Source organism: Perca fluviatilis, chromosome 1 (assembly GCF_010015445.1).
Source record: "Perca fluviatilis chromosome 1, GENO_Pfluv_1.0, whole genome shotgun sequence".
Classification (NCBI taxonomy): domain Eukaryota; kingdom Metazoa; phylum Chordata; class Actinopteri; order Perciformes; family Percidae; genus Perca; species Perca fluviatilis.
In genome coordinates, this window is record NC_053112.1 from 15,014,018 (window position 1) to 15,040,835 (window position 26,818).

At 40.7% G+C, this 26,818-nt stretch overlaps 2 protein-coding genes across 7 annotated transcripts; both read left to right on the forward strand.

The window, feature by feature from the left end:
* Nucleotides 1–1,438: 1,438 nt before the first annotated feature.
* On the forward strand, nt 1,439–8,923 carry ptcd1 (pentatricopeptide repeat domain 1). Its single transcript, XM_039814150.1, has 8 exons — nt 1,439–1,909; nt 1,989–2,129; nt 3,634–3,852; nt 3,947–4,048; nt 5,779–6,456; nt 6,886–7,002; nt 7,402–7,584; nt 8,455–8,923. The coding sequence occupies exons 1-8, from the start codon at nt 1,439–1,441 to the stop codon at nt 8,698–8,700; spliced, it is 2,157 nt and encodes a 718-aa protein (XP_039670084.1). The 3' UTR covers nt 8,701–8,923.
* Nucleotides 8,924–9,909: 986 nt separating this feature from the next.
* zgc:112980 (uncharacterized protein LOC503706 homolog) lies at nt 9,910–26,716 on the forward strand. 6 transcript variants are annotated; one of them, XM_039803841.1, is made up of 21 exons: nt 9,910–10,017; nt 10,519–10,711; nt 11,783–11,891; nt 11,984–12,077; nt 13,972–14,122; nt 14,246–14,354; nt 14,469–14,593; nt 14,737–14,800; nt 14,896–15,018; nt 15,200–15,355; nt 15,476–15,529; nt 18,352–18,578; nt 18,683–18,762; nt 20,042–20,119; nt 20,228–20,305; nt 21,132–21,236; nt 21,329–21,434; nt 23,732–23,804; nt 23,992–23,999; nt 24,091–24,148; nt 26,346–26,716. In XM_039803841.1, the coding sequence occupies exons 2-20, from the start codon at nt 10,528–10,530 to the stop codon at nt 24,135–24,137; spliced, it is 1,971 nt and encodes a 656-aa protein (XP_039659775.1). In that variant the 5' UTR covers nt 9,910–10,017; nt 10,519–10,527; the 3' UTR covers nt 24,138–24,148; nt 26,346–26,716. The 6 variants fall into 6 exon arrangements, with proteins under 6 accessions (XP_039659775.1, XP_039659759.1, XP_039659784.1 ...); XM_039803825.1 differs by lacking the exon at nt 23,992–23,999; XM_039803850.1 differs by lacking the exon at nt 23,992–23,999 and having other exon boundaries at nt 24,095–24,148.
* The last annotated feature ends 102 nt before the right edge of the window (nt 26,717–26,818 follow it).

Below are 26,818 nucleotides of genomic sequence, written 5' to 3' on the forward strand. Positions count from 1 at the left end.
TACAATGAGAAGACTGATCAGAGATGCAGCCAAGAGGCCCATGATCACTCTGGATGAACTGCAGAGATCTACAGCTGGTGCGGGGGACTCTGTCCATAGGACAACAATCAGTCGTATACTGCACAAATCTGGCCTTTATGGAAGAGTGGCAAGAAGAAAGCCATTTCTTAAAGATATCCATAAAAATTTCGTTCAAAGTTTGCCAAAAGCCACCTGGGAGACACACCAAACATGTGGAAGAAGGTGCTGTGGTCAGATGAAACCAAAATCGAACTTTTTGGCAACAATGCAAAACGTTATGTTTGGCGAAAAAGCAACACAGCTCATCACCTTTAACACACCATCCCCACTGTCAAACATGGTGGTGGCAGCATCATGGTTTGGGCCTGCTTTTCTTCAGCAGGGACAGGGAAGATGGTTAAAATTGATGGGAAGATGGATGGAGCCAAATACAGGACCATTCTGGAAGAAAACCTGATGGAGTCTGCAAAAGACCTGAGACTGGGACGGAGATTTGTCTTCCAACAAGACAATGATCCAAAACATAAAGCAAAATCTACAATGGAATGGTTCACAAATAAACATATCCAGGTGTTAGAATGGCCAAGTCAAAGTCCAGACCTGAATCCAATCGAGAATCTGTGGAAAGAACGAAAAAATGCTGTTCACAAACGCTCTCCATCCAACCTCACGAAGCTCGAGCTGTTTTGCAAGGAGGAATGGGCAAAAATGTCAGTCTCTCGATGTGCAAAATTGATAGAGACATACCCCAAGCGACTTACAGCTGTAATCGCAGCAAAAGGTGGCGCTACAAAGTATTAACTTAAGGGGGCTGAATAATTTTGCACGCCCAATATTTCAGTTTTTTATTTGTTTAAAAGGTTTGAAATATCCAATAAATTTCGTTCCACTTCATGATTGTGTCCCACTTGTTGTTGATTCTTCCCAAAAAATTACAGTTTTATATCTTTATGTTTGAGGCCTGAAATGTGGCAAAAGGTCGAAAAGTTCAAGGGGGCCGAATACTTTCGCAAGGCACTGTATACCTGATGTGTTTGGTTTAAGAACGGGGGAGTGGCGTAGAGATGTGAAGTCAACGGCACAGGCATATGGCAGGCATACTAATCTATCACCGATGTAGTCGATCGGAACGGGCCATCCTATCCAGAGATTAAGCTTTTTCAACAATTAAACCGTTAAACCGTGATATGTTCAAACTTCATTAATGCCCTTGTTAAGTCATTTTAGGGACTACATCGCCATAAGTGGTGCTTTGTAACTTTTGTTCGATATCTATTATTCAGGTCTTAGTAGTTTTTGGTCATTGAAACATCGTGGTGCGCACACAACATGACAGAACAGAAGCTACGCAGATGACCTCTCTCACTAGCAAAATAACGAAAAAGTAACGTTAATTAACTATCTTAAATTGCTAAATATGTTGACGTCCGTTGCTCGTTCGTGCGTGCGAAACGGGAGGAAAGTCTCGGTGTCTGTAGCTAACTTGTCCCCGTTTTCAACGGTTAAGAACTCGACCAGAACCCTGAATCTGACAGGGGGACACGATTTGTCACGACACCGGTCACCAGGGCTCCTCGCACCGACACCCTGGCAGCTGCTATCCGCCAGATCTGTGTCCCTATCCGCCGCTTCCCATCGGGGTACAGACCCTCTGGCCTCCCCTTCAGCCCCAGCCGAGAGCGACCCACCAGACAGGGAGAGCTTCGGTTCCCTTTCCACCGACATGTCGTCTAGGAGGTCTTTTAGAAAAACAAGCCCATACATCCAGGATCTGCGGCACCGTGAGGAGGTGGACGAGGATGATGACCCGGTGAAACCTCGCAGGAGGAGAACAAACACACCGTATTGGTACTTCTTACAGTGCAAAAAGCTGATCAAAGACAACAAGGTGAGTTCATTTGAGCTAGTATGTCTGTCTTCTCACCTCCTTCTGTGTATAATCCTAAACTTTATGTGTCCTCTTCCAGCTGCAGGAGGCTTTGGATGTGTTCAGCAGAGACATGCTGCAGGGAGAGAGGCTGCGGCCGGAGGAGTGCAACTACACTATCCTGATAGGAGGCTGTGGTCGAGCTGGACAACTCAAAAAGGCCTTCAGGCTCTACAATGATGTAGGGATATTTTATTTATTCATTTTTATCATGTTCGTAGATCATGATAAAGATCTTAAAGTGAGTTTTATAGAATTTTTCAAGCCATAACCATATGTGTTATTTTTATATTTTTTTATTATTGATTTACTAGCTGAACTAATACAATAATTTGTTAAACCAGTTTAAAGATCCCATGGCATGAAAATTTCACTTTATGAGTTTTTTTAACATTAATATGAGTTCCCCCAGCCTGCCTATGGTCCCCCAGTGGCTAGAAATGGTGATAGGTGTAAACCGAGCCCTGGGTATCCTGCTCTGCCTTTGAGAAAATGAAAGCTCAGATGGGCCGATCTGGAATCTTCTCCTTATGAGGTCATAAGGAGCAAGGTTACCTCCCCTTTCTCTGCTTTGCCCGGCCAGAGAATTTGGCCAACCCATGAGAGAGAGACATCATGGCTTTCAAATGAGCAAAGTGGCAGTTGGTCAAGGCCCCCCCCCCCACCCTCCACCTTGCCCCCCTCTCTCCTCCTCAATAGCTACAGACACAGAAATGGCACATCCTAAGGAAAGCTCATTGTGGGACTGGCTCTAGTGGCTGTAATTCTGCACCAAGGCTGAATTTCGGGAAAGAGACTTCAGATACAGTATTAGGGGACCACTAAGGTCTATATAAAAGCATCCAAAGAGCACCATGTCATGGGACCTTTAAGAGAAGGAAGCTGTAGTTTGTGGTGCTGTTTTTTTTTTTCCAACAATATGTTTTATTGTCTTTTTTAGAATTTGAAATGACATACAACAGAACTCCCTCTCAGACACAACATACAATGTTACCACATATAAAATTAAATATCCATAATGCTCTTTGACACAAAGTAACAGAGACCAGTCTTCTCCCAACGAGCAGATTACTGACTGTAAAATTATTCATGAACGTCATCCTCATCTTGATCTTCTGTTAAGTCTGTGCTTTCTGCGAAAAGCATGAAAGGTCTCCAAATACTTTCAAACAAGTCCTTTTTTCCTTTTAGCAAGTACGTGATGCGTTCCAATGGAAGAGTAGCAAACATCTGCTTAACCCACTGTCCAATATTTGGTCTTCTTATGCTTTTCCAGTGCAGTGCAATCAACATTTTAGCTTGTAATAAACATATATCGATGAACAGCTTCTCGCTTTTTGTATATCCTGTGTGCTTGGGATATAAGCCTAAAATTATAAAAGAAGGTTTTGTGGTGCTGTTTTTATGTTGAATTGTAAAAACATCTTCATCTCCCATAGGTTAGTACTTTCAGTTACAATTATATCACAGTTTTCCTGAAATTGTATTATATTTATTTCAATTTCCAGTCCTTGTTTTAGTTTACATTTCCAAGTTGTACTTTTAGCGTACAATAATTAGCTTCACATTTTCATATACACCTTTTTCAGATGTAAATTTTTTGACACAAACAGACATCTCAAGGTAAGCAATAATGTGTGTGTGTGTGTGTGTGTGTGTGTGTGCTGCGTGTGTGTGTCTTGCAGATGAAAAAGCGAGGTCTAGAGCCTGCAGATGCCACCTACACCGCTCTGTTCAATGCCTGTGCGGAGTCGCCATCCAAACAAGCCGGCCTCCAGCAAGCGTTGAAGTTGGAGCAAGAACTCCGTCGTAAAAACTACCCCCTCAGCACCATCACGTACCACGCCCTTCTCAAGACACACGCCATGACCAATCACCTTCAAGCCTGTATTCACACGCTCAGGGTACAGCATGGGCCGAAATTTGTATATACGTGTTTGGAAGGTTGGTTTACTGAATTGTGTTAAGAGTTCTAAATGAGTTTGTGTATGTTTGCAGGAGATGCTGCAGAACGGCCATGCTGTAACTCAGGAGACGTTTCACTATCTGCTGATGGGCTGTTTGAAGGACAAACAAACTGGATTCAGACTGGCTCTACAGGTAGATGCATGATTTAAACCCACCTAACCACATTAGTATTGAATATTTTTGATAGTTAAGGCCCCTTTACACTGACCCAGATTGCAGCTGAGACCCCACTCACACAATACAATGAAGTGGTAATATATATAATGTACAGTGCCTTGCGAAAGTATTCGGCCCCCTTGAACGTTTCGACCTTTTGCCACATTTCAGGCCTCAAACATAAAGATATAAAACTGTAATTTTTTGTGAAGAATCAACAAGTGGGTCCCAATTATGAAGTGGAACGAAATTCATTGGCTATTTCAAACTTTTTTAACAAATAAAAAACTGAAAAAGTGGGTGCAAAATTATTCAGCCCCTTTACTTTCAGTGCAGCAAACTCTCTCCAGAAGTTCAGTGAGGATCTCTGAATGATCCAATGTTGACCTAAATGACTAATGATGATTAATAGAATCCAGCTGTGTGTAATCAAGTCTCGTTATAAATACACCGCTCTGTCAAAAAAAATAGCCTTTTTTTCCCAAGCTTTAAACATCCCAAGGAGCACTGTGCAAGCGATAATATTGAAATGGAAGGAGTATCAGACCACTACAAATCTACGAAGACCCGGCCGTCCCTCTAAACTTTCAGCTCATACAATGAGAAGACTGATCAGAGATGCAGCCAAGAGGCCCATGATCACTCTGGATGAACTGCAGAGATCTACAGCTGAGGTGGGAGACTCTGTCCATAGGACAACAATCAGTGGTATACTGCACAAATCTGGCCTTTTATGGAAGAGTGGCAAGAAGAAAGCCATTTCTTAAAGATATCCATAAAACGTGTCCGTTTAAAAGTTTGCCAAAAGCCACCTGGGAGACACACACCAAACATGTGGAAGAAGGTGCTGTGGTCAGATGAAACCAAAATCGAACTTTTGGGCAACAATGCAAAACGTTATGTTTGGCGTAAAAGCAACACAGCTCATCACCCTGAACACACCATCCGCACTGTCAAACATGGTGGTGGCAGCATCATGGTTTGGGCCTGCTTTTCTTCAGCAGGGACAGGGAAGATGGTTAAAATTGATGGGAAGATGGATGGAGCCAAATACAGGACCATTCTGGAAGAAAACCTGATGGAGTCTGCAAAAGACCTGAGACTGGGACGGAGATTTGTCTTCCAACAAGACAATGATCCAAAACATAAAGCAAAATCTACAATGGAATGGTTCACAAATAAACATATCCAGGTGTTAGAATGGCCAAGTCAAAGTCCAGACCTGAATCCAATCGAGAATCTGTGGAAAGAACTGAAAACTGCTGTTCACAAACGCTCTCCATCCAACCTCACTGAGCTCGAGCTGTTTTGCAAGGAGGAATGGGCAAAAATGTCAGTCTCTCGATGTGCAAAACTGTTAGAGACATACCCCAAGCGACTTACAGCTGTAATCGCAGCAAAAGGTGGCGCTACAAAGTATTAACTTAAGGGGGCTGAATAATTTTGCACGCCCAATATTTCAGTTTTTTATTTGTTTAAAAGGTTTGAAATATCCAATAAATTTCGTTCCACTTCATGATTGTGTCCCACTTGTTGTTGATTCTTCACAAAAAATTACAGTTTTATATCTTTATGTTTGAGGCCTGAAATGTGGCAAAAGGTCGAAAAGTTCAAGGGGGCCGAATACTTTCGCAAGGCACTGTAATATATATTGTTATTGCACGGCACAGTCAATAGGTGCCTTACCTCTTTTGTTTCTGTTTCAGGTTTGGCGCCAAATGCTGAGGTCAGGCATTCATCCAGACTCCAAGAACTATAACCTTCTCTTGCGAACCGCTAGGGATTGTGGGATTGGTGATCCTGCCCTGGCGACTGACGTGCTGCTCAGGCCTGACCCGAAGTACGAGAAGGAACGTGTGTCACACGAAAAATCGGGGTCTGGACACAGGGATCTAATAGACATTGACGTCCTGGAGAGGCAGCTGTTTATCCAACCTGATCCACACAGTGACAGTCAGCAGGACAGCAGAGGCAGAGAGGAAGAGACCTACAGCAGACAAGACTCAACCCATTTGGTAGCAGTCAGACAAAGAGAAACTGTTTTGTTGCCTTCAGCTTTAGCTGGTGATTCTACAGCCCCTAACTTACTGGACCTTTTTGAGTGTAAGAATGGTAGTGTGGTCTCCCTTGGCACCGTGGATGGAGCATCAGATAGGCTAGCCCTCATCGGAGGAGCTCAAGGTTTCCTGGAGAAGATGGCAGCTAACCGACTTAGTCCAGACCTCAGAACTCTGACTCTGATGGCCGACACGATGGAGCCGGGGTACAAGTCTCTGCAGATGCTGCTGAAGGTTGCAAAGCAACATAAAGTGAAGCTTGACGTTGCATTCTTTAACTCTGTGATGCGCAGAGCAGCCAAAGCTGGTGACCTGGTGGAGGCAAAGGTACAGACACTTACCTTTAGCAGTGTCTAGTCATGCAGGTAGTGTTGGTTCCATGTGGCCAGGTTTCTGCCTCCACCCAAATACAAGAAACAGTGTCCCCATTACTCTTAATAATCTGCTGTGAACCGTTTTCATAACAAATACTTTCTTTTGGAAAAAAATTGTCCTTTTGAAAACTGTTGACAGTGTGCGTCCACCCAGAGCAACAAAAGACACAGTTTCTGGAAATATATTTTTCTGTTGATTGTTTTTATTTTATTTTATTTTTTAATGCCGTGAGCACCAGACACCAAACACAAAACCTGGGCAAATTAAACCTAACCTACACTATCTGCATCACTATAGTGAAAATATGGGTGTTTTTTTTTTCGGGTGAAGCGACCCTTAAAGAGTCTGTGCATATTTGTGATACTTTTGTTCTCTTTCTAGGCTGTGTTGAGTGTGATGCGACAGCGCAACGTAAACGTGGATGTACAGACATTTGGAAGCCTCGCATTAGGCTGTGAGCGACAGCAGGACGGGCTGCAGCTGCTGAAGGACATGGAGGTGATGAAACCCTAAACACATAAAAGTCAGAAGATGTGAAATCTCACGTCTTATTTGTATAATGAAAGACAGAAAAGTCTTCCATGTTGTGTCACCGCTGCTTTGTCTTATGTTGATGTGAACACAGAGAACATGGAAAGTGCTGAGTTTTAGCTGCACTAAGAGATGAAGATGAATTGTAGCATTGTCATAGGAAATACAACTGACTTGACTACTTAATAATAATAATAATAATAAACTTTATTGATTTCATACAGAGAGTGTAGCTCAAAGTGCTTTAACAACAAATTGGAGAGACCACAAAAAAAATCCTTTTTATGATAAAACCAAACAATTAAATGAGCATCCAACAACAGACTTGAGAGATGTTTCCTTCATCTTTACACGTGTTTTTCACAGGAGGCGGGACTAAGGCCTAACGTCCACGTGTTTTCTGCTCTAATTGGCCGAGCAACTCGAAGACTGGATTTCGTCTACCTTAAAACAATGCTCAAAAGCATGAGCAGCATGGGGGTGTGGCCTAATGAGGTCATCATCAGGCAGCTGGAGTTTGCCTCACAATATCCTCCCAACTATAACCAGGTAAGAATATGTACAGTATCTATCACCAACTAAACAGTTCATACCTGAGCAAAAAATACCTGTGTGGATAGGTAGGTACAGATTCCGATCACAACCATAGTACCCCGAAGATTGCTGTAATCTTCATGGCACAACAACTTCAGTGGAAATGAAGGAAATCGGTTTCAAATATAAAAAAAAAAAAAAAAACAGGTTTCCCAAAGCATTTTGTACCAAAGAACTGCAGAGGTTTCTCATTTCCAAAACTGTATTGTTGCCGTTTCAGTCAAAATGTCTAGATCTGTGTGTGAGCCATGCTTTAACTGAGCTGTTCAGATGCTTTTATTTTGTCCTGGGAATGGTTTGATGCACCGTAGGCTTTATTTGTGTAAATATCTGTGACAACACCTCTAAACTACAGTCCAAACTCCACTCTCATCAGCTCTGTTTTTAGAGCCAGCAGGTAGTTGTTTTCAGCGGAAAAGTTCTGATAAACCCACTGTACGCCACCAGCACCTAGCACCAAAAATCAGACAAACACTGTTGGCGACAAGCTAGTGAATGTAATGGAGCATTTAGCTGCTTAAGAGACCAAATAAATTCATATCAGACTTGCCAGGTGGCCAGAACTCTAAATGAATGCTCCAAATCCTACTGTGTAAAGAGACAACTCTAATGTCTAATGCATAGACATAATGAATTAAAGGTCATCATTTCTCTGTTGATTTTTGATCTTATTCCTTTGTCCCCAAGAGAAAAATCAGCTTTAAAAAAACAACACTATGATTAAAGTCATTCTTTAGATAAATGGTTTCTTGACTGATTCATATTTTTTATGTTGCCCATCTCCTCCTGCTCCCCCTTATCTTTCCTCCCTTCCATCAATCCCAGTACAAGTCCAGAAACAACTACCTGGTCCAAATCGATGGTTTCCGTGGTTACTACCAGCAGTGGCTGAGAGACATGCCTGCTCAGAGTGCTGAGGAGGAGCAGGCAGAGCTGCAGTCTAAGACGGACACTGAAGTGCTGAAAACAGAAGCAGCAGATGGACTGACAGAGACCCAAAGAAACCAGAGAGCAGCAGCAAGGAGATATAACTCTCGTAACAAGGACAAGGCGAGCACCGCTGCTCTGTAACAGCACTCCAGAAAATAGCTTTCATTTCTCTCCCTGATCCTCCGTTGGTCTGTTTGCGTTCAGCTGTGTAACCCTGGATGGACTCTGGGTCAAAGGAGCTCATGGACCTCCAGTCAGTTAACTTAATTGCAGATGCATTTTTCTACAAAAATCAATGATATTGTAAAATATATTGCAATTAAAGTAAAATTCAAGTACATGATGCTTGATGAATTAAACCTCACCTTGGTTGCCTCCTACATTCTATGTGATTTTGAAACCACAATTTAAGGGTCATTTTTCAAAAAGTGTCAGATCAGGTTTATCATTTTTTTAATCCTTTTTTTCCTCAAAACTGACTTTCTTTAAACAAAAATGAATTTAATGAACAACTATTGTTGAGTGTTGAGGGGCTATGGCAGGGTAAAAGGATGGTGCACTTTGTCCTGTTAAATTGTGAAAAGTGTGCATTTGCAGAGTCAACCAGAATCTGATGGTGGTATATAATGACATCTAAAAGTACTGCTTGAAACTGAAATCACAGTGTTACTTACTTACAGTTTCATAGACCAAAATGTAACCGGACAAAACTGAAACTTATATGTCAATAGTGGATAATCTGTGTAACATTTTCCTCAAAAGAAAAGTTAAACGTGATCTTGTTGTGCTTCAACAGAACAGTGGAAAGCATCTCTTCAGAAATAAAATATGGACGTATTATTTGATATTTTAAGAAGAGGCATGAAAATAAGTGTTAGGTAATGTGGATGAATAAGATAAGGAAAATTATAACTTTGCCTTTTTAAATAGGAAAGCATCCATCTCTGGGTGATTCATTATTGTAAAATAGATGACGATCCAGTAGAACATGTTATAATGTTAGGGTCAAAAATACTTTTGAAGAAATTAGTCCAAAAATAATTAAATATTAGGGCAGGGTGTTATGTATAGTTATACCTGTTCATGCAGTTACTTGAAAGAAACTTAGCTGACATGAACAAAGTGTTTTTAAATAAAGTTTTTATTATTATTATTATTATTACTCCAGCATAGTACTTGGCACTAAAGTGAAACATTAAGAAGGAGAAAATAAGAAATAACCAGTTAAACAACTACTGAAAGAAACAGGCTTATCAAAGAATATTTATTTTTTGTATTAATTTTCTGAATGTATTCTTCTTCTACTAATTGGCGGTAATGCACCTATAAACTGGTTTTGCCAACCGCCATTAAACCCGACAAAGAAGAAGTGAAAAACGTCGCATCCGGTGACGTTGAGACTAGAGAACACCGGCGCCAAAAACAACTTATTTACTTTTATTTAAACGGCCAACAAAGGTGAGATAACTCGCTCATAAAAGATAACAAGTATTTAGACGTGTTTTCATTGGTTTACGCCACTATCCTTTGTAGTTATAAATAACTGTTGACACAATTCAACTAACTGTTTTAACACGTATTTAACGTTAACTTTCTGTTTCTGCCTTGAGTAAAGCTAGCTAACGTTAGCTTCTTAGTAGGAATAAAAACTTATGTGGTCTGTTTATAAAAGTTAATAACAGAATAACACAGCCAAGTCAAACTCCTAAATTCAATCCAGATGATATGTCGTGTAGATTTGATTGATATGAGCCCGGTCTCTTCCCAAAATCCTAACAAACCAGCCTGTAAACTTTCAGTCAGGAACAACCATAGACTGTTAATATTTACAGTCTATGGGAATACACATGAAGGGTTTGATGTGTGAGTCGCTCACTCAAAGACCATATCAACATTTTACACATCGTATACATATGGGAGTTGATGATTGCCTTTTCTTTCCCGGTTTTTATGTGCTAGACATTTCTGATGTGTACATCGGTGGACGCTGGAGAAGTCATCATCATCCTCAGTGATGATGAAGATGAAATATGCAGTGATCCCTCGGTTCTCATTGTGGAGGTGGAGGACGTGAAGAAGAGTGGTGATGAAGATGAATTATGCAGTGATCCCTCGGTTCTCATTGTTGAGGTGGAGGACGTGAAGAAGAGTGGTAACAACTGTTTACATTACTCAACAGCAGCCTGTATGTCAGGGTTGTTTATGTCAGTGGTTCTCAAAGTGAGGTCCAGGGACCCCCAAGGGTCCTTGAGGAGGTTCCAGGGGGGTCCCAAGCAAAAAGGGAAAGAAAGGACTCCACCTGGGCCCTCAAGTGAGCAGATGGCATCTAGGGGCAGGGCCTGGGACGCCAGGTTTCACCACTGAACACTCGTTCGGTGGCGTTGTGGGCCTATCAGCGAAACATCAGTGAAAGAGGCATGGCCACTTGATAACCCAGAGGATGCCATCTCTTACTTGACCATCCCACAGAGTCTTTTAGCAGTTTGTCTCAAGTTTGCAAATAAGAGACATTTACATCTAGTCCTACAAAACAGTAGTCTGGCTATCACCAGACCAAGCTCAATCTTTTAAGATTGAACATTAGTCTGGGGAGTCTGCTCTGTACTTTCTACTGCACAAGAGGCATGATCAAAGGGCATAGTTCAAATGACTCCGTACACAATTGGATAGTCCTTCAACCAATCAGACCAACGATCCGGGTGACGTAGCAGCGACAGCGGCATCAACGGGTTGCTGCGCTTCAGTGCCCGCCATGTTGAATGTAAGCAAAAAGCTGCCTGGTAGCTTCTCTATCGTCATCGTGTTAAACCCGCCAATAGTGCGCCAGGTGGATAAACCAGTTTGTGATTGGTTCCTGCAAATTTGTAACGGAAGCAGGATAGATAAACGTACAGGTTTCCAGCCTGAGCTGCAGGGAGGAATCAAATCACTGGCAGATCGGGCTGGGTTTACCCACCCTAACAAAACCGATCACTATAATTCCATCCATAAGTAACACAATGACTCAATGTATGACTATTTTGATCATAGATTTCATACACTTTCTGTAATAAAACCTCTAAAAGCAACCATCTATCAGATGGTGGACCCTGGGACAACATCTTATCAATTTCGGGGTCTGTGTTCTAATTTGTGTCAGTTTAGGGGCCCTTGGCATGAGAAGTTTAGGAACCTCCGGTTTATGTTATAAGTAGTCACCAGCTGCTCTTCTTCTGTGTTTCAGACTGTGTTTTATCTCCCGCTGCTCTGGATGAAGACCTGGTGGTCACCTTCTCCCGCCGCGCTGAGGTGCTGCCTCATGCGCGCTACGACTGTCCCATACATACTTTTACGTGAGTAAATTGCCACGCATACTTTGTAAAATATTACTCCGTGCTTGTTGCCCCTCCATAAAAAGTAATCACTTCTCCTCTGTCCTGCTCAGGGCTACAGATTGTATGATCGACACTCCTGTGGCCGGTAACCAGCTCATGTGCGATCAGTGTTTCTGCTACATCTGCGACAAGCTGGCGTCATCGGTATGTGTTGGCGTGGTTTATAAACCGTATACACGGCCTGATTAGCTTACCGAGGGGAATGATACACAGCGTAAACGCACACATCAAAACTCACTAAACATTAAAACAAAGTGGGTTGATTATTCTCCTTTTCCCATATTGTATGAGTGTTGTCAGATCCACAAAACAATGTTCAGCTTTCATTTTGCAGTGTAGTGTGAACTCTCCTGTGTGAACTGTGCACCGTCACCAAAAGCCACCAAAACACACACAGGCATTTTACAAGATCGATTGCTTTCATCGCTTGTCGTCTTTAAAGTTAAAGAGGTGAAATGTTATAACTATAACAGTAAAACAAATACAATACAGTGGCTTTTGTACAACTTCTTTTGTTGATGTTGACACTCATGGAGGTTTATACTAACCTTTCAGTCGAGTGATCTCTAAAGGAACATCCTAGTTTATAAGTCCGGTGTTTCCTTCCTTTACTGCAAACATTGTTTGGCTTTAGAACAGCCTGTCTAAGGCTGGCCACACACTGCCTGCATGGCGTGAGCGTGGTGTTTCTGTTGCGTGTCAGCTGCGTGGATTTTTCTCTTTACACACCAGAAACTTGTCTGATGTGGCGCTGCTGCTGCTAGCCTTGTCTGGACACATGTATGTTTCCCATTGATTTACTGCAGTCAAGCAGTAGTAAACTTCATGTTAAACATAAATATATACTGATTTGATTACAGCAAAGACAATTTTGGCAGTGTTGACAGCAAAATAGGCTACAAAATATTTCGTTCTGTATTGACAGGTGCAATATTTGAAAATCATTAATTATTATTATTTTTTTTATTACATTTATATCTGCATTTATGTCAAAACCTAGAGACTTTCAAACAACATGTCATTTATTAATATGTATTTGTGTCTAAATGACATATAAACATCTTTTCCTCTTCTATTTTGCCTGGAAACGCCTCCAACACGCTTGCGTGTTGCGTGAAAAATAGGCGTCGGGTTTTATTTCTAGCATGCACGCGTTTTCCGCGCGGCTCAAGCCGTGCCTCAGACGTGCGTGTCACGCAGGCAGTGTGTAAGCTCTAACCTGTTAACATGGGAGCCGAAATAAAAACAGATACGCCACGCAGTTGACACGCTCACGCGACGCAGCCAGCATGTGGCCGGCCTAACACATTTATTTTTTAAGTAAAGAAAATTTTATCACATTTTCCATTTCCAGCCATACAGTGGCGCTCAAAAATGTATGAACCCATGCCAAAGTTGACTAAAAAGAGAAATAATAAAAAAAAAAGAAGCATCTTTTGGAAAAAATTTAAAAAAAACAATTAGGAAAAATCCAACCTTTTTAAGGACACCAATTTTCTATCCCTATGTTAAATTCCCATAGAGGCAGGCAGATGTTTATTTTTAAAGGCCAGTTATTTCATGGATCCAGGATACTATGCATCCTGATAAAGGTCCCTTGGCCTTTGTAATTAAAATTGCCCCACATCATCACATACCCTTCACCATACCTAGAGATTGGCATGGGGTACTTTCCATAAAATCATGTCTCAATGCAAATCAAACCAGCTATTGGGCTGAACTGAAATAAAACCATGCCAATGTTTTCAACACAAATGTGAATTTTGTAAGCTTCACAAAGGTGATATTTCTAAATATGTATGTGTATTGAAATGTATTTATTGTCATATATTTGACATTTTGGAGCCTAAACAAAATCATTTTATTTTGAAAAGAATAAAAAATAGATGGAATTGAAAAGAGCATTATTAGCAGCTATGCTCTGGACAAAATGAACACATTTATTTAGAGATAAAGATAATTTCAAGTTTTGTATTTGTTAAGAGAGAAAAGAAACCTCACAGCTGCATTAATGTTGTTGTCCTGTGTGTGTTTTCAGTGTTTAATGTGGAGTCAGACAGGTGTGTGTCACTGCAACAGCCACAAGAGGAGCAACTTCTGGAACCACCTGCGAGACTGCGTGCTGCTGGGAGGACTGAAGACATTCAATCTCACTCTGTCTGAAATAGATGCTCCCCTTCGACACGCAGGTGCTCGCTCTCTCACGAATAAGTGGACATCGCATTCACATTTTGAAAACCTCAGACGGAACCACTTGTTTGACTAATTAGATGTTATTTCTCTGCCCTTGTGTTTGTCTTTCTCTTGTCCAGAGACGATGCTGCAGTGGTTCAGACAAGGGCTCTCTGACCGGTTCTCTTCCTTCCTGAAGGGAAAGATTGTAGAGTTTGAAAATTCCAGACAGAATGTCCTCTTATACGAGTGAGTGACGGAGCAGAGTGTCCATAATGTTAAAACAATATCGTTATCCTTAAAGTCCCTAGTATTAACATATGAAAAGTGAAAACAATTTAGATTTTCTTTACTTTTTTGCAGTTACCTACCTGTGTACGATTACGTATCATCGTTCCTGAAAGAAGCAGATAAACAGGAGTGCAGAGCTGCTGCCATCATGAGACTTGGAGCTGCTGAGGACTTTATTGGACATTTTCAAGTCTCAGGTACACACACACACACACACACACACACACACACACACACACACACACACACACACACACACACACACAACTCTTCTAGTTGAATGGTTATCTTCACAGCTTTTACATTTTTTTTTTTCTTTTGGCTGGCATGATTCTCTACAGGACTGTCCCCCTACAGTCTCCAATGAGTAATGCTGCTAAAGCCAAACTGGTGTTACTACAGAGGTACACACGCGCACTCACTCACAACCCTGTTGCCTGTCTGTAACAAATCAATTTGTGTATTGACCTTATTCCGTGTGTGTGATGGGTTTTTTCAGGGTAATAGCATCCGTGCAGAGACAGATGGTGATGGCTGATTTTACCCAAGAGTTCATCCACAAGCTGCAGGATTTCTACAAGAGATTGTGTTTCCCTGCTGAGCTGAAGAACATGAAGAACAGGTGTGTGTGTGTGTGTGTGTGTGTGTGTGTGTGTGTGTGTGTGTGTGTGTGTGTGTGTGTGTGTGTGTGTGTGTGTGTGTGTGTGTGTGTGTGTGTGTGTGTGTGTGTGTGTGTGTGTGTGTGTGTGTGTGTGTTAGTGTTTATAACTTTGTGTGTGCTTATAACTTTGTGTGTGCTTCAGCCTGTGTGTTCGTCCTTGGGATGATGTCCTGCTGGTGTCTGTGCTGAAGGGTCAGAACGTGTCGGGCGTTCGCAAAGACAAAGGCAAGAAGGACGTCCTTTCTGAACAGATTTCTGTAGTTCTACTGAGAACGGAACTACTACAGCGACAGCACAGGTACCAAACCAATACACAAACACACACTTTCACACTTATATAACCTATAGACACACGGTCTTCCCTTTTTCCATCTGTTAATGAAGCCAAACCTGGCTGTGTTCTAATGTCTTACTGCAGGTACCGAGAACTGTGTCGCTATATACGAGTCGTCAAGACTGATGATATTGAACTGTGAGTGCACTGAAGGATAAGTGTGTTTTTAAGTTAAATTTCATCCCGTATTTAACAAGGATGGTCTCTTTTGATGGAAATCCTCCAACACGGAATATGAAAATGTTAGCGTGGAGAGAAAAGTGAGGTTTTAAAATGTCAAATTTAATCAATTACAATTAACTGAGCGGTTGAGTATGTGGTATAGACCAAATTGCAGTAACTGTGTGGAGATGTTAGTTATGATAATAAGTTACACAAAAGAATGTGTTATTGTTCCAAAAAATAACATGTCTGAGCTGGTGCATCATCAAGCTTACCAGCCTTCGGGTTAGCTCAGTTGGTAGAGCAGGCGCACATATGTAGAGGTTTACTCCTCGACGCAGCCGCCGCAGGTTTGACTCTGACCTGCGGCCCTTTGCTGCATGTCATTCCCTCTCTCTCTCCCCTTTCATTTCTTCATCTGTCCTGTGAAAATAAAGGCCTAAAAATGCCCCAAAAATTATCTAAAAAAGCAATTTGATTGCATTTAAAAGCTTGGAGACTAGGGTTGGGCGATGTCCCCTAAATTGCCAGTTGACGATGTTTACAGTAAAACATCGTGATGGACGATGATATCGTCGTCAGGGGGGTTAAGTACTTTTTATTTGACTATCTCTTTAAATAATTTTTTTTTCTACTACTATGAGCTAACAGTTTGATCAGACATGCATTGCAATGCCCTCTGTAAATGGACAGTATTACACTGCTGGTAGGGGCAGTAATTACAATTTCACCTACCTCACGGCGCCGTAAAGTCTAGACTCAATCAGATGTCCGTGAACTGCTTAATGACAGTACAGTGGAACGTTTGCCTTTAACAGAGCGAGAGTAATAACATAATATACCATCATTACTGAGATTAAACTACATTCTCTGTTATGTTTGCACTGAATAACGCATTCAATAAACAGAAACATAAACACAGCGCACATGAACAGATGCGCAATATTAGCTCACAGAAATAGCACCCTCGTGAATTAGCCTACTGTTGCTAACGTACATTCATAAATCCTGCATAACATCGTCCCGTACCTACAGGACCTCAGACTTATTGATGCACAGCAGTGTCCGTAAACTTAGTCCAATGAGGGGAGAAAGGAAAGTGTGATAGTGTTCCACGTTAACGCCTTTTCTCTCTCAACTACCGTTGCATGCTTAATTGCGTTAATAGTCCAGGGCTGCTACTGACATGGAGAGAGAAAGACTGCATTACTAACAGCCAATCCAGTCTGCTCAAAGCCATGGTCTTTTTCACAAATAGGTTGCACATAAGGGGGGAAAAAAAGTATCTTCCACTCAAGGGGCCCTATCTTGACTTGCACCCTGTGCACCACAGTGCAATGCCCGACGCAAGTGTCAATTTCCCGCCCAGCACCCGTGACTAGGATAAGCGTGTGTTTGACAGGGGCGTGGCATCACGATGGTGGCTCTCCATCAACAATGATACAATGGACAATGATATCCAACCCTATTGGAGACTATTGGGTCTAAACCCAGTGATAGATGTAAGCAGAACTTTTATATCGTGAGCGCGATGACAAATAAAGTCACTCAGCATAGAATGTGTTATTTTGTGCAGGTTAAAAAACAATATTATAAATCCGACTGAAATGGAAAACATACTGTAAAGCTTCGTAAATATTTGTTCAGAAAGTCTACATTTTTAATCATTTTAAATAATTGGCTTTCCGTAACCAGCCAAGTTTTTATAGAGGGGAGCCTTTTTAATAGTGATGCACCAAAATGAAAATTCTTGGCCGAAACCGAAAACTGAAAAAAGAGGAAACCAAGACCGAAAAAACCGAAACACCGAAAGAAATTAAGCCAATTATTAGTACCATTGCATTTATGGCTATGACTGTGTACTAACTTTACTAAAATCAAGGCATTGCAATTGTATAAATTAATATTAAAGTTTAATTAAAAAAATATCTAGCAGAAATATGGCTACAATCTGATAGTCACATACAGTAGCCTAAGAACAGAATAGCTTACTTATTATTATTATTATTATTATTATTATTATTATTATTTGAGGCACTTTCTTGCAGGATTTCACTGAACATATCAGACAACGAGGGTGCATGCCCCTGATCTGGTGCAGAGAGACGAGTCTTTGTTTCTGCGCTCTGATCTCCTCCTGCGCTGGGCGCTGCTCCGTCTCCGTCTCCACGCGGGTTCTCCGCATCCATCGCGGCCTGGATCATTTCTCGTGCGCCCTGCTTTATTTCCGCATCCAAGTAATGGTCTTTATAACGCGGATCAAGTACAGTCGCGATGAAGCGCAGAGGATCCGAATAGATCTCACTGAAACAACTTTCATTGTTTTCACTCCGTGGTCCGTCTCAACCTCTTTGCTTTGGAGACGCTTTGCAGGTGGAACGGATCGGGTACTGACACACGTGCAAGTCGCGGTTTCTGTTTGCGTCATCACAACATTTTCGGCCGTATTGTTTCGGTGATAAAAGTATTTCAGCTGATATATATTATATATAATATTTCGGTGGCCGAATATTCGGTGCATCCCTACTTTTTAACAATATTATGTTACAGTTTTGGTTGACTAATTGGGTTTTCTTTGTTTCAGTGAACTGGTTGTTTGACAAAAAAAAATTCTTTTAATTCCATGTATATTTAGGAACCAAAGCAAAGCACATGAAGATTCAGAAAAAAAGTAGTAGTTATTACAACTTCAACCTTTTCAAAATAAAATCTCAGGCATAGATTTACATATTATTTAGATTAAGACAAGACTTGTGACAAGTTGTTAACTTGCTGTATGTGTTTTGTTTCTCCGGTAGCCTCCAGCCAGTACAAGACCTCATCCCTTACTTCATGTGCATGGAGGGGGACTTTACGTCCACCGTGCACAGTTTGTTCCCCTCAGTGAACGCCCCCGCCTCCCGTTTTACTCCAGATCTCTTCCTCTTTTATCTTCGCATCTTTAAAACAGCAACAGCACCAAAGCTAGCAGTCATGAGGCCAGAAGAGCTCTGCTGTTCTGATGCAGCGTGGGAGCCAATTAAAGGTCCGACTAAGATAAATTATAGATTTGTACTTATAACACCTTTTTAAAAAAAAAAAAAAAAAAAAAAGAAGTCCATAAGAAGTCCAACTTGCTCCTCTCTCTAGATGCTGTGCCACTGACGTGTGCTGCGCTGGTGAAGTTTGCTCTCAGGGTTCAGAGATGCAGCTCTGCTGTCTTCACTGACGTAAGTCTACTTTGTCACTGTTCAGTAACAAATCAACACATGAGAACATCAGCTTTTTATCACTTAGAAAAAAATCTTTTGTTTTGTAGCCTTAAACAGACTACAGTAATGGATTCTCCCTGGTCTTCCCTCTTTAGAAGGCTTTGAAGTTTTAATAAAGAGACTGTTACACCTGACTTAATATCACCGCACTGACTTCCAGTCAGAGATGGGGACTTGGAGACTTGGACTCGGGTCGCACTTAAGTCGTACACACAGTGACTTCAGACTTGACTCGGACTCAAGATGCGGGACTCTTCAATCTTTTTTTATTTTTTTTATTTTTTTTTTAGGAAATGTCTAATGTTGTTCCCCTCCCTACGTAACCTAGAACCTACCTAAGTAATACGTAAAGTATCTGCATCGCGTGGCCACACATGAGAGAGGACAACAAACATGTATTGTAACGTAGGGCTGGACGATCAATTGAAAATGTATCGACATCGAAATTCTGAAGCTGTTATCGACGTGTTTTTCCCATGACGAGAATTTCGATAATTTTTATAAAACTAAAATGTGACTTTTTTTCCACTAGACATTTTCATTTCAAGCAATGTGTGCTTTCATTTAAATGTTATAAATTTTTCAATAAATAGCCATAATAGTTCCCCGCTTTGTATGTTTCCTTCAATTATTTTAAAATAAGCACTTGAATTAGAAAAAAATATCTCACCGTCAATATTTGAGCCCATTTACAGTACAAACCTTGCCAATGAACTATGAGGACAAAAACAATGAATCACACATTTTTTTTATTTATCGTTATTGAGGTAAAATGTGCATTGGGATTTTGATTTTAGGTCATATGATGAGACTTGACTCTGACTCTACCTCAGAGACTTTTGAGCCTCTCTGCTCCCAGTAAACATTAGAATTGATGTTAAAGGTTTCTTGTATCTTTTAAGGTTTGCTCTATGTTTTTTAAAGCACTCAATGTGAATAGTTTTTTACATACACAGAAGGCGTAGGACATGCTAGGAGCTACCCAGACCTCTCAGGTCATCTGTCAAAGCCATGTTTATTAACTGGCATGGCATATTGAGGACATTTTAATGAAACCATTTTCAGTATAGTTTTTCCATGCTATTCCTGCCATTGAATGCTTGTTGTGACCGAGTGATTTGTGAATGCCTTTTTCTTTTCATTCAAAGCCCATTGAGTCTCTCCCATGTGCATGAATGCGCTATATAAATAAAGGGTTTTGATGTGTGATTGTATGTCTGCTACCTTTCTGATCCAGTCTCACTGCTGGACCGGTTTACTCACAGTCGTCAACACACACACCGCTCTCCCAGAACCGAGCTCAGAGTTTCTACAGGTATGTATTTCTTATTTATTAACAGCTCTTTAATGTTTTGGTCATTTTTCCATTTATTTTTGGCTGTAGTTGTTTTCGTATTTTCTGACTTTCGTGTCTGGACTTCAGGAAGCCAAGCATGTTGTGAATTCGATTCTGCACGATCAGTCCTGCACAAACTTACTGATCCCGGGATTCTTTCAGAAGGTAGGTTATGATCTCCATATTTACACTCAAATCCATGGATGTTACGACTTGTGCGTGGTAGGGGTGGGAATCTCTTGGCACCTCACGATTCGATTCTAAACCGATTATCGATGCATCTCGATGCAACAATTTTTTTAGTGTACATTTCCATGCGTGGTTTTTTAAAATCTACATATAAATATGAGTTTGCTACTCAGTTTGCAAATCCCTTCCTAGACTAAGCAGCTAGACAAAGCTTGGATTTTTGACATATATTTGTCACACACAAGTTTTAATGAAATGTTTTGTCTACTGAGCTTTTTGTTTTGTAGTCATTAAGCCTTAAACATGCTTGTGAAAGTCACCTTCTCTCCCAGTAATCTTCCATGTCAGAGGCCCAGTCATGTTTAAAGGTGGATAACTGGCTTCTTAGAACATGAAACATGAGGTGGTCAGATGTAATGTGATAAAGTAGATGAACAGCCTATATGTGTTTGCCTAATTATTTTATGTATATTTTTATATTTTTTCTCCTTTTGGCCATTTTTGTGTTGTTGTTTTTTCTGCACTCTTGCCTCAACTCTAAGTTGTTGTCCCTTATCCCATCCTCTTTCAGTCACTCTGTTTTCTGATTTGTACTTGTCTGCAGACAGTAACTTTTAAATAAAAATCAACACATTACCGTTTTCCGTTTTTTTTTCTTCTCAGATTATTAATTTATCTGAATCGAGAATCGAATCGTTCTAGAGAGAATCGCGATGCATCTAAGAAGCGATTATTTTTCCCACCTCTAGCGCGTGGGTAGCGTTATAAACTGTTAATAGAGTGTATGTGTTTGTGTTTACAGGTGTACCCAGAGCAGGCCTTGTTGCTGTTGGTAACAGGGGCTTTAGGTTTGAGAATCTGTAAAGCTCCTCTGAGTCCGGCCCTCCCCGTGCTCGAGACGTTTAAGGTAATCTCCTGATGTCACATCCTGTTTGCAGACATTTAGTCCAAAGAGCTGACTGTCACTCAGTTTTATCCAATAACATTTCTGTCTCTCAGGAGAACACTTGGGCACTCGCGTGGCTGTGGCTCAATTTGTCCTCCAACCCAGAACGCCTCAGCTCCTTTTTACAGGAGATCTCTCAGGAGACGGAAAACACAACAGGTGTGTGGGCATCTTGTCTTGATCATGAATCAATGCACTAAACCCTCAACATCCTTATGTGGGGGTTGAATCATAAAAAATAGACAGAATCTATTAGTAGGACAGCACTCTGATTTATTATTTATTTAAAGTGCTCATCTTATGCTCATTTTCAGGTTCATAATTGTATTTAGAGGTTATATCAGAATAGGTTTACATGTTTTAATTTTCAAAAAACACCATATTTTTGTTGTACTACACATTGCTGCAGCTCCTCTTTTCACCCTGTGTGTTGACTACAGAGTGAGACATCTCTCTTCTGTTCCATCTTTGTTGGGAGTCGCACATGCGCAGTAGCTAGGTAAGGACTACTAGCCAGTCAGAAGCAGAGTATGAGGGCGTGCCACACTAGCAGCTAGGCGAGCATTATAATGTGTGTTACAAAGTGATGCACGTTTGTCTCTGAAGTAAAGGCTGGACTATAATAGAGCTGTTTGGAGCAGTTTGTGAACAGTGTTTTCTGTTGGAGATGGTAAGTCCCTTTGGGGTGGACTTTGGGATTTTTCACTTTGTAAACCTATAACATGCACAAGAAAGATATATAACACAATAAAGGAAAGGGAAAAAGCCAAAAAGCATAATATGAGCACTTTAATGCAAAAATGTCTTGGGTTCTCCTCAACTAAAAGAACTTACAAGTTATTTGCACCCTTTAGTCACATCTAGTGGCAATATGTAGCAACTGCACCGACTTGCAGCCTATCACGTCTGTGGCACAGCCAGCATCACTGCCCTAAAGGCTTCAGTACCCAATCAAAAGTCTTAGTCAGATCATGCAAAAGTGTCCGAGACCGCCAGTATGACAGCAGAATCTGGGACTGAGTCCAACAATTTATAATTTTGACACCACAACAATTAAACTTGTCAGGTTAAAGTTCTCTGTGTAGCCGGTGTCTGTACTCAAATGTCAAATTGTTAGTGAGGGAAATCCCTTCACTGTAAAATTGCGAGTGGACTGAGTGTTTTAATAGGTACAACAAATCCAGCAGTGATGCGTCTTCTCTGTAGCTGATTGCCAAAAAAAAACATGATCACTACTCAAGCTTTTTATATTTATTTTATTTTCATCTTATATTGAAATAGTGCTAACAATTATTTTCATTATCATTTGTTTTCTCAATCGTATTTTTCTCAATGTCCGAGAATAGTGATAACATGGGTCCAAGGTAATGTCTTCAAATGTTTTATCCGGTCAAATTAATAGATAGATAAGATAATTATAGAAGACCTAAAGTATTCACATTAGAATCAGAACCGAAGCTGTAGCCAGTGAACTTTTGGCATTTCTCTTCATTAAATAATTTAGTGAGTATCAATGATCAAAGTCGGATAATTTTCTGTCGATCGATTAGTTGACAATTTTTTTTAATTTTTTTTATTAAAACCTGCATTTATTATTAAGCTTGCCATTCTCATCATCATAGTCCTCATCCTTTCATGTACCACTACTGAAACAAAGCTGCTTCTCTGTAGTCAGCAGACGTCTCCTCTGTGCTCGTGGTGTCCATCTGCGCCCTGCACTGCTCCACTGTTATTTCTAGTCATAGTTTTATTATCTTTGTTACTATAATTGCCACTGCGCATTATGCCAACTGCTTTATTATTATTATTATGATGAAATCATATTTCTGTATTTGTGTCTCTGTGTCCCAACCGGCAGCAGCAGATGGCTGCCTACCAAGAGCCAGGTTCTGTCTGAGGTTTCTGCCCGTTTTTAAAGGAGATTTTTCCTCGCCACTGTCGCACTAAATGCTTGCTCCTGGGGGGGAATTGTTGGGTCTTTGTGAAATGATATGAATCTGTAAAGTCTCCCTTTTATGATATGACACAACACTATAATTAGTTTTATATATATATATATATATATATATATATATATAATATGAATGAAATTAAATTAAATTAGAAAAAAACTAATTAAACAAAAATACATTATATAAAAACAACAAATCATCATTTACAAATCACCTCAGTAAAAGGCTTTTTTCCTCTTCTCCCTGGCTTTCTCAAGATAACTGCTAATTTATATGTTTCAAACAAAATTGAATTGAATGTGCGTCCTCATGCACGTGCCCATGAAACTCAAGATACAAACACACGGGCGCGCTCATCAGTACATTTCTCTACAGTGCCCATAGTTGTCAGTAACTCATTACTGTATTTGTGAATGAAGATGAAACAGCTCTTGTGTAAAGGAACCAAACCGCCTTGTGGCAGGAACCAAACATGGCATGTCTTTGTTTCTCTGTCTCCGTCAGATGGGGAACATTGGTTAACCTTTCTTCGTGCCATTGTTCCCACTCAGTCATCTTCAACAGAGTACTGGGACCAGTGAGTCATATTTAATTCATAACTTACTACAACAGAATCAAGACAACCCTTTTGAGGCAGTGAAGTTCAGATTTAGGTTTTCTATTGTATACTACTTAAACTGGATGATAACAGTTGGCTGAAGGCTGTGGATCTGATCTGTCTGATCTGCCTTGTTTTGCATGTCCTCTCCTGATGTGGTGATCAGCACCTACTGTAAGTTTCTCTGTCTCACGTGGCGATCCTTCATGATGGGTGCTGAATGTTGTGCTGCTGATTTAACTTTGTGTGTCTCCTCCTCCTGTAGGCAGGCCAGTGGATCACCTCAACTCTTCACAAGTGAAGGCCCTGTAGCAGTGTCAGCTGTAAGTTACACAACTCTCATCAGCTGTTCCTCCTGTTTTATTTATTTATTTTTTATTTTTTTGCTTTATTTCAGAATCCAATTTTACAGGAAAAGTCTGCAGTGTCTTTTTCTTATTAGCGGTGGGTCATATCTATTTTCCTTTTTAAAGGCACCCCATGGAGCTTTCGCTTTCGTCCACTTAAACACATCATGTGAATGTGTGAAAAGTGCATTTTTATTTATTCAACATGCGCAGTTTACGACAGATAATAGTCGTCTTACTCCCTGCCTTGTATTGCTCAATTTTATGGCCCATTAGCACCACCAGCTGTCTATCAGGGGCACAGTGTTAAACCAAGGGGATGCCGGTTTGCTTGCATGCACTTCACATCTGCTTCACATTGCTCCATAGAAAAACTCCACCGGCTACCTTTAACACCATTGTGCATGAGCCATTTACTGAGCACTGATTACTCATTTTTATTCTACGGATACCAATTTATTAAACCCATATTGATGTTATTGGGGGATATGGAGCAGTGAAATAGCTTGTTCATACTCCCAAGATTGTTTGGAATATTTATTTAAATATTATTCTTGAAGGTTTATGACGCTAGCCTGACCAGCCAGACCCACATCCAGATGTTGGGTCTGGGAACTCTCCACTGGCAGGGCTCAATCTGAGGGGCGGGATAAACGGTTGTCTTTCAAATTCCCTCTGCACTCGTAGCCAACCAGAGCAACGCTAGTTGATAGATTAAACTTTTGCCGTATCCGGTCAGCAAAACTCCGAACACATCTTCCTTTTTTTAAGAATGACTTCAGTGCCGTTCTTTTCTCAAAAAAAGCTTAACTCAAAGTCTTCCAGAGTCGTGGCTTCAAGCCGATTCGAAAGACCGCTATTTGCCAGCAGCAGCAGCCATCTTCTTTGTTTTCAAGTAGCGGGGAATTCACGCGGAACCGTCGCAACTCTGCCGTCATTGTGTTAAGTTTGGTTTTTCCAGCTCGCAAGCCAACGGAGAGTTGCTAGACTGAACCGGGCTGCAAATTACATTTGCTGCCGCTAGGGTGCGTCTAGATTTCTAGGCTATTATGAAACCACACTGTTGACAAAACAAGACAAGAAATAACTAATAAATGTTATTTAATGTGGATCGGTCACATCTGGCCTATAAATTATGTGTTTAATAAGCACAGTCTCGGTGCTGATCCTATTGATCGTATTCCATCAGTGCATCGCAAATGTGAGAAGTTAGAACAAATTTGGCTTTTTAAAGTGCATATTATGCTCATTTCCGGTTCATAATTGTATTTAGAGGTTATACCAGAATAGGTTTACATGGTTTAATTTTCAAAAAACACCATCTTTTTGTTGTACTGCACATTGCTGCAGCTCCTCTTTTCACCCTGTGTGTTGAGCTCTCTGTTTTAGCTACAGAGTGAGGCATCTCACTTCTGTTCCATCTTTGTTGGGAGGCGCACATGCGCAGTAGCTAGGTAAGGATCACATCAGCTAGCTGTTTGTTTCAACAACTTCGGTCAGTAGAAGGCAGGATTAGCCGGGAGACTTCTTCGAAACGAGGGCACACTTCCAACTTTGCGTAGAATACCTGCAGAACAGGGACATGGAAGTAGTTCTTTAGTAGATTATGGTGAACTAGTGTGTGTTGTTATGTAGCAGTGTTTTTGCCATTGAGAACGAGCTAGCATGCTAGCGTTAGCCACCTCGTCTCGGCTACTGAAGTGGAAAGCGGTGCAGATTTTGACCAGCTCACCTGGAGACTGATGGCAGGATACATTCAGAAACCCGTATCTCACTCAAAACAGCATGGATGGTTTTGTATGTGTGTGGAAGCACCAGAGACACAAAATAACACCCAAAATCCCCAATTTTTCCATAATATGGGCACTTTAATTTAACGGTTAATCAATGAATCCTAATTGCTTTCTATTTATATTCCGTGAGTCAGCTAATTGATTGACTAATCCTTTCAGCACTAGTACTAATAAAGAGTTTAAAATAGCCAGAGGAGATGAGTCATATTTTTGTCTCCCCTCAGGCCTGATCAGTGGTTACAAATTTTCCATTTACACATTTGGTAACATCCAAACTGAACCCAACTGTAGGTTTTACTTCTCAGGTGTACATTAAATCGAACGCCTCTTATCAAACAACAGCTGTGATGTTTTTTTATTCATATTTCTTTGTCCTTCAGGTGGTTGCAGATGGGTCTGGTTCCCCGCTGATGTGCCTGTCAAACGCTGAGTTCGCAGCCCCCTCTCCTCCAGACTGAGCCGAGTAGAGAGCAGAGCAGCAGATGAATGTGTGTCTGAGTTTTTATGCAGACGTCACAATGAAAGATAAGAGACTTCAAACATCCTCGTTCTTCAGCATTTACCGTTCTAGAGACACTTTATGACACTTAATTTTTTTTAACGACTTCATCAGTTCAGTATGCTGAACTGCATACAAGTTTACTTCTGCACTGTGAGATTTTTCTTTTTTGAGATGACTCCCCTGGATTACAAATGTTTATAAGAGGCAATCATGTTATGTTGGTAAATAAATGGAATTTTTGTTATGTAATATTGGTAAAAATATGGAATTGTTTTTATGAACCACTTGGCTAAATTATAGAAAAGGAAAATGAAGTGTTGGTTGCTGAATTATTGTTTATATTGCTTAATT